Genomic DNA, 8,637 nt, shown 5'->3' on the forward strand with positions numbered 1-8,637 from the left:
AAGATCCTCAAGTAACTGGAAGAAATAAGAGCATTCTAGTGGTCTGAATTAAAACAGAAGACTCCCATGGTTAAAATACAAAGCATCACATGAATTGTTAATTCTCAAAGCCAAAAAGTTAAAGTCAAAAAAACAGCAGCACAAAAATACTTACAAGACAGTACACACATTTACTTCAAAATGCTAAACGTGTTTCTCACTCAAATTTGGCCTATAAGAACTTCATACGTCTGACTCCATCCATTCTAACTGGTTGATGAACAGACAAAAGATTTGTGGCTACATCAGGAATTCATTCTTTCAGTGTCTATCATTTCCTGGTTTCTAATTTGTTGGGCTTCCTCATCAGCTACTGAGTAAGTTATTATTGAAACATACTTCAGCAGTACTTGCTTCTTTTCAGTGCCTGAAAAAAAACTACTGGTAAATAGCCACATTTGAAACAGTGATCAACTGACCACTAACCATGGCTGATAACAAGAAGACCTGAAGCTGCACACAGCCTCTTCACAAGTACTCAACTACTGAAAGCCAGGAAGAGCCAAGGATAATATTGAAGTATCAAAATCATAACCAATATTCTGTTGTCAATAACTGCATTCCCAACTCAAGATATAAATATTATCATCATACCTCCTCTTGAAGGAATTAAGTCTTTGAGAAATTAATGATTTTTTTTTTTCATCTAAAACCAATGGCAGGAGAGCTATTTACATCACACACCGAGCAGCTTCACTTACACTGGGCAAAAAGCTCCAGCATGTTTTCTATTCTCACTGTATTGTTCTCTCTTGTAGTCAAATAGACCCATTTCACACTGTGTTCCAACAAAAATAGACTATCTGACCCTTTCCCATGGTATTATGCAAACTGTTTAAAGACTGTGCACTCACACATTCACCTCTGAAAACTAACGCACCTCATTCAGTAATGACAGCAACAATGCATTTAAACTGTATATAACTTGGGGGGATGCTTAGATTACAGAGTACTAATTACTACTCAATATATTTAAAGACTTTCATTAGTCTTTGTTTTCACTATTTTTAGTACTATATGCAGCTCTCACTTAAGGAAGAAAGGACACAAACACAAGAACTTGGAAAACAACGATGGTTTCAATCCACATATTCTAGGATCATCACAGTAGACATATTAGAGATTGTGATTTTGTGATTCAACTGCATATTGTAATTCCTACATTCCAAGTATTACTTGTACTTGTAGAGCATTTTGATTTTGCAGAGCAATACAAGCAGGAAAATTTTTGTTACACGTCAAACCCTCCATGTGTAGAACATCTGAAATAACCTGACAACTCACAGTTCCTGCAGCTAGGAATATTAATGCAGATTAGCATGATTTTAGGATTAGAATTTAAATTTAACTATAATTTAATTTGAAGAAAAATCACATCAAATTCACATCTGTCTGCAACACACCCTACCCATTTAAGAAGTATTATTAAAAAGATTCCTCCCTCATGTGAGGGAGGAGCGATTCTTGTAATAGACTGCTATGCTTAATAAAAACATGTTTTAAATCATCTTATTGCTATAAAATCATTATATAAATTCCATGATATTGCACAAAGCATAAAAGAGACTGTTTCTGCAGTTTTAGACCTAATAAAAGCATAATGTAAAAAAAGAAGCATGTACCTTTCATTTGTGTTCCAAAAGTAAGTGCCAATTTTGCAAACAGTTCTGGGTCTTCAAATTTATCTTCTTCAGCTTTTACCCAAAAGCTGCTTTCCGCTATTTCTTGAGGCTCAATCTGGAACAAAAATATCATCTCCAAGGTTAATAACTAGTATTTAAAATAGCCAAGTTAAAGCCAATGCTACTAGGCCTTGGTGATAACTGGACTGAATTAAATCAGTTATGTTTCAAATACTGTGTTCTCTTACAGATTCTTTCTAAACAAAGCACAATCAGATGAACTGACCCCTACATACACTGTTTTTTAATATTTCTCCCATTTAACCAGTGTTCCCAATAGGCTTGATAACACATTAGCATGTGGGTTCAAAAGTGTTCTAGTTTTCTCTTGACTACTTTCTAGACAATTTCCAAATTCTTCACCACTGACATGCACCCCAGCTACTGGAGAACTGTAGAAGGAATAGTCTTTTTTACACCGGTCAAGGTATGTGATACCTTACTTGAAAATGACATGTCAATGTGGACTTTTCAGTGACTCAATATTAAGTCCACAGGAAGAATTATCATTTTTATATCAGAAATAGTTTCACACTTAAAATCACTCTTCTTATATATCTACATTTGAAAAATGGAATCAACACAGATTTCATCACTGTACCTTATTTAATACTGGCTATATTAGAAAGAGAAAAGTACTCTAATATACAAAGTGAAAGCCAATTTTACTCCTCATGTATGATTCAGAACAGCTATTTTGTTTTCTAAATATGTTCCTCTTCTACTTTTTAAAAGTCTTATCAATTCTTGTTTACAAGTTTGTTTAAATGCCAATTGATTTTCAAGTGCTATTTAACTTCAAGATGATATGCCAGAAATGTATCAATACTATGTCTGTAAGCCTCACTGGGATTTCACTGTCACACCCTGGTCCTCCCTTTTCCCATGCGATCAAACTGTTAAAGTGGAGCTGCTTTACTACCAGTTGCATGAAAGACATTTTAAAAAACTATCTTAATCCAACTTTAATGGTGAAGACAGCTACAACAAAAGGCTCTAAATTGACCAGTTATAATTTTATTCCCAAAATGACAGCTCCTTAAAGGTGATGATCAAATAGCCTTTGCTCTTTTTCAGTGTGCAGGAGATCTTTGCTTAAGTGCTCCGGGAGCAGTATCAAGGCGTCCAGCTGCAGTCACCCTCCATTGCCATGCAGTGTTCAGATGTACACTTTATAAATTATCTCTAAACACATTGACATAATTGATTTCAATGAAATTGGCTGCAATGAAAAATACAAACTATAAATTAAGAATCTTATTTTTCTGTATGTTTATGGGATAGTAGTCTGAGTACGCTTCAGTTACAGAACTAGTGCCTCTGAGTGTAGAATCAGATATTACTTAACAAGGACAGCTGAGTGTAGAAAGCATAAAGTTACGAGTGAGGTAAAACTTCTTCCCTGCTTAAGCAAGAAGCCTAGATAAATAAAAGAAAACTAATTGTGGGAGAGAAACTATCCTAACCTGACAAAGCACTGGCATGTCACAGATGAGTACCAACTCCAGGAGAGAATGATATAGTCAATGGCATATACATTTTTACCAACGGTGAAATACCCTGAAAAAAACCTGCACTGTTTCAGAGTGTGATTTAAACTACATGTTCAACAGTGGTTCCATATTAAATTGCAACTCATGGTCAGCAGTGACCACCTGTAGCCACTTAAGAGTTTACTTTCAACAACAATTTGATTTTGCCCAGTTCTCGGTACCAATGCACTGTTGAGACAGAATATAGTTTAAGAAAAGTGTCAGAGACCAGTCTGTAGTGCAAAGATACAGTACCTTGACAAATGAGTACCAGTTACCTAGTCAAACTACACTGAAGTCCAAGCTAGAGCTCAAACCAGAGCAATATATAAAGGTTCTCCTTTGTTTTGCCTAGATGGTTTGGTGATCTATGTATTTTTTTCCCTACAATACATCTACCACTTTTTATACCACTAAAAACAGCCAACCCTAAGCTTCCTTTAAGATGTGCTGATTTACTCTTGGTGATAGATGCAATTATCTAGTCCCCAGATTTATTTCCTTTACATGGAAGGAACAGTGGCTATACTGATCACAAAGGGATTTTCAATCAACATGTACACAAACACAGCTGAAAACTTGCAGAACTTCTCTCGTCACCAAGTGACCAATTATTATGAGAGGTAAGAATAACTAGTGACTGCTCGTAAAGGTTCATTTGTAAATAAGAGATTGTGCTTGCTGCTTAAGTAAATGTTTAATCCAATTTCATTTTTTGAAAAATTCTTAAAATATAAAAATAACCATGTGAAGACTGTGCAGAATCTAACACTCAATGGAAGTTAATGGTGCCCAGGTATTTCAATTGAGCAGAGCCATAGCTCCTCCCAGTGGCCTCAAGCCTGCCCTAACACACCACTAATGTGAAACAACCAATAAACGTCTCAGAGATTAAAAGATACATGTACCATTATAGCCCGAATACCAGCATTTTCTGAACTTATAATTACATTATACATCATGAACTTAGAAGTTTTCTACATGAAATAGCAATCCATTATCCATGTTTAGAAAACTGCTTTAGAACTACACCTAATAGTTTGAACACGTGTATGAAACAACGCAAAGCCACAACTGATGTTTGCTGCACCCAGTAGAACGATGCCCATTATTCCATTTTGGTCATCAGAGTTTTCACTCTCTGCTTTGATACAAGGAACTATGACATTCAGTGAGCATTCACCCACAGCCATACACCACATACCTCAGAGGATTCATTGAATGGTTTGGGTTGGAAAGGACCTTAAAGATCATCCAGTCCAATCTCCCTGCTGTGGGCAAGGACATCTCCCACCAGACCAGGTTGCCCAAAGCCCTGTCCAACCTGGCTCTGAACACTTCCCCGGAGGAGGCATCCACAACTTCCCTGGGCAACCTGTGCCAGTGACTCAACACCCCCACAGTAAATAATTTCTTCCTAATATCTAGTCTAAAATTACTCTCTTTCAGTTTAAAACCATTACCCCTCGTTCTATCGCTACCTACCCTTGGAAAAGGTCCCTCCTCGGCTTTCCTGTAGGACCCCTCCAGGAACTGGAAGACTGCAATAAGGTCACCCTGGAGCTTTCTCTTCTCCAGGCTGAACAGCCTCAACTGTCTCAGTCAGTCCTCGTAGGAGAGGTGCTCCAGCCCTCTGATGATCTTAGTGGCCCTCCTCTGGGCTTGCCCCAACAGCTCCATGTCCTTATGCTGGACACAGTACTGCAGGTGGGGTCTCACATGAGCAGAGTAGAGGGCCAGAATCACCTCCCTGCTGGCCACACTTCTTTTGATGCAGCCTAGGATGCACATTGTAGGTTCATGTTGAGTTTTTCATCGACCAACAACCCCAAGACCTTCTCCTCAGGACTGCTCTTGAGCCACTCTCTGCCCAGCCTGTATCTGAGCTTGGGATTGCCCCTACCCAGCTGCAGGACCTTGCACTTGGTCTTGTTGAACTTCATGAGGTTGGCATGGGCTCACCTCTCCAGCCTGTCCAGGTCCCTCTGGATCGATCCTTTCCTTCCAGGGTGTCAACCACACCACACAGCTTGGTGTCATCCACAAACTTGCTGAGGGTGTGCTCAATCCCACTGTCCATATCACTGACAAAGATGTTGAACTGTACCAGCCCGAGTACCAATTCCTGGGGACCACCACTCGTCACTGGTCTCCATTTGGACATTGAGCCATTGACCGCAACTCTGAGTGCGACCATTCAGCCAATTCCCTATCCAGCGAGTGGTCCATCCATCAAATCCACATCTCACCAGTTTTGTGACCAGTATGTCATGTGGGACAGAGTCAAACACTTTGCACAATTCCAGGTAGATGACATCAGTTGCTCTTCCCTTACCCACCGATGCTGTAACTTCATCATAAAAGGTCACCAAATTGGTGAGGCATGATTTGCCTTGGGTAAAGCTGTGTTGGTTACCACCAGTCACTGCACCCTCATTCTCCATGTGCCTTAGGAGAGCATTCAGGAGGATCTGCTCCATGATCTTGCCAGGCACAGAAGGGAGACTGACTGGCCAATAGTTTGCTGGGTCTTCCTTTTTCCCCTTTTTGAAAATGAGGGTTATGTTTCCCCTTTCCCAGTCAGCTGGGACTTCACCAGACTGCCATGACCTTTCAAATATGATGGATAGCGGCTTGGCAACTTCAGGACCCATGGATGGATGTCATCAGGTCCCATGGACTTGTGCACTTTCAGGTTCTTTAGATGGTCTTGAACCTGATCTTCACTTACAGAGGATGCATCTTCCTTCTCCCAGTCCCCACCCTTACCTTCTGTAACTTGGGCAGCATGGCTAGAGCCCTTGGCAGTGAAGACCGAGACAAAGTAGTCATTCAGCACCTCGGCCTTCTTTGTGTCCCTTGTGACCAGTTTTCTGTTTTCCTTCCGGCAAGGGCCCACATCTTCCCTGACCTTCCTTTTATTGCTGATTTACCTATAGAATTTCTTCTTGTTCTCCTTTATGTTGATGGCCAGATTCAAATCCATCTGCACTTTAGCTTTCCTAACCTGATCCCTGGTTGTTTGGATAACTTTTCTGTAATTCTCCCAGCTAATCTGTTCTCACTTTCACTACCTATAGATTTTCCTTTTGTGCTTAACTAAGTCCAGGAACTCCCTGGTCATCCACGCAGGCCTTCTGGCATTCTTGCCTGCCATCCTCCTCCTTGGGATGCACTGCTCCTGGACTCAGATGTGTCAGACGTCCTCTCAGACACACCCTCATGACAGGCCCAAAAGAAAATACTGCTGTGACCTACTGCCACCTCCCTGCTGTCATTACATAAATCCACTGATCTTAGTGCACATCCTCTGAAAGCTCTCATGGAAGGAAATCACTTGCTCAGCAATGGGCAACCCACACGCTCTTAAAAAAAGAATTCTGTGCTGCAAGTAAGTTAGCTTCCTGGGACACGCATCTATCAAACATCAAACACAACACTCTGTCAACAAGAACTTCACTTAAAAATTCATTATATCATACAAAATCAACCATATTTGTAAAGTAAAGAAGAAGACAGGAACATCAACTTCACAATTCTAAGAGCCATGACTTCGGCTCAAGTTTAACACTAAACCACATACTACTAAGTCAAATGCAGTCACTTTTCACGAAACTCAGCAGCTGGAAAATCGCACTAGTAAAGAATTCTTCACTGCTTAAAATTAAAACTGATGTTTAATAACACCATTGCCTTTAGAATGTATTGCAACTGTCTTAACACAGTAACACCTGCCTTTCTCAGAGAGGGAAAAGCAGTTACAGTGTTTCATAGTGCAACTCTCACTGACAAGCAGGTAAGGCAATGAAAGTCAGATTTCCTTTCAAACTTCCAGAACAAGAACAAAAAGAAATGTGAAAACAAAATAATTATCTTAATTTCTTAATTGGATGATTTAATTTATAGCAAATTACTGTGTTTATTAACCTCATGTCGAGATACCTGCTTTTAAACAGAAAATTTTGTAAGTTGAAGTCTGTATATTTACTATCATGCTAAGTACGGAGTTAATCTAACTAGGAAAAATGTTCTTGCCAGTGCCTTCCCACCCTTCTCTTTTTAAGCTAGTCAAGTTTAAGTTTCATGCAAGATTTTTAAAATGAAACTAGATAATCCAAAGCATTGCCACCATAGCAATTTCACTTATACTTAATTTTTAAAAGAAACTCATAGAAGGGATACCCAGAGCACTAATGCACTGCTCTGTCAAGACGATATCAAAGCTAAAATTAGTCTCTGAAATCCTGTTCCACTTTCAACCTGTCTTCAAAAAAGGGAAAAAAAAAAAGTCATAAAACACAATTTATGGCTCCCACGGCTTGCTTAACCCAGAGAAGACAAAACTAAAATCAGAGTTCTGCTTTATATCATCTTCCAAAATTCCATGTACCCATTCACACGAAGTTTTACTGCATTTTATACCTAGAGGCTCAAGTAAAACCTCTTATTACATCACCTTTCTCAAGATTCTTTCTCACTACTCAGCCACAGCTACTTCAACTAAGCAAACGGCTCTAGTTATCCCTTGACTCCAGATCCTTCTTTATGTCAACTGCCAGATTGTCAAAATTCCTAAATGGCAGTCTTCCACCCAACTGTCTACTTTAAGATTCATATCCCCTGCCCTAAAACCCAGCAATCCTTTAACGGACTCAACTTCTTGCTGAAAACAGAAGTCACATGATTTATCAAGTAAGCATTTTAATTTTTGATAACTTAAACGCTGCAATAAACAAGACTTCTTACCTTTGAAGTCCTCACTTGGCAAGTCAAATACCTACAGCTGAAAACACGAAGAACTTAACTCTACACAAAATCAGCTGAAATTCTGAGAGTTGATAGTTACAGGTATCCCCAGATTATGGGATGTTACGGGCTCTTGGCAGCATTAAACACTTGGAATTTACACCACAGCATAACGCATCTTTGAATAACAATACCAACTGAATCACAATCACTGCAATAAGAATGTTTTGGATTTTAAAATCTGAATGAATTCCCTAAACTTCGTGAATACTATTAATCTAATCGAAACTCTAGCACGTTACCTCCTTCTTCCTCTAAAGCCACATTTATCAGTGGGAATAAAATGAAACATTTTAATACCTTTGACCAGTTGATTCTCTTCATGTTGACTTCCAGCTTATACTTCTTCTTCTCCTTCATCCCATGTGGCAACGCTGGCATCACCGGAAAGGGAGCAAAAGGAACACCTGCAAAAGCTGGTGGCATTGGAGGCCCACCGAAAAGTGGTGGTGGAGGAGGTGGTGCTGCTCCACCAGGTAGCGGAGGAGGCGGAGGCAGTACTACTCCACCAGGCAGCGGAGGAGGCGGTGGCGGTACTACTCCACCAGGCAGCGGAGGAGGTGGTGGCGGTACTACCC

General features: G+C 39.8%; 1 protein-coding gene across 1 annotated transcript in view; it reads right to left on the bottom strand.

The window, feature by feature from the left end:
- Window positions 1-1,661: 1,661 nt before the first annotated feature.
- Window positions 1,662-8,637, bottom strand: part of LOC104539053 (protein diaphanous homolog 2-like) — a gene marked incomplete at both ends in the record, with an annotated part of 25,277 nt that continues 18,301 nt past the window's right edge. The window contains 2 exons of the mRNA XM_010182479.1: window positions 1,662-1,776; window positions 8,360-8,631. Of these exons, the coding sequence (XP_010180781.1) occupies window positions 1,662-1,776; window positions 8,360-8,631 (387 nt within the window). The remainder of the gene's footprint in view (window positions 1,777-8,359; window positions 8,632-8,637) is intronic.

Source organism: Mesitornis unicolor, unplaced genomic scaffold (genome assembly GCF_000695765.1).
Source record: "Mesitornis unicolor isolate BGI_N332 unplaced genomic scaffold, ASM69576v1 scaffold20164, whole genome shotgun sequence".
NCBI lineage: Eukaryota > Metazoa > Chordata > Aves > Mesitornithiformes > Mesitornithidae > Mesitornis > Mesitornis unicolor.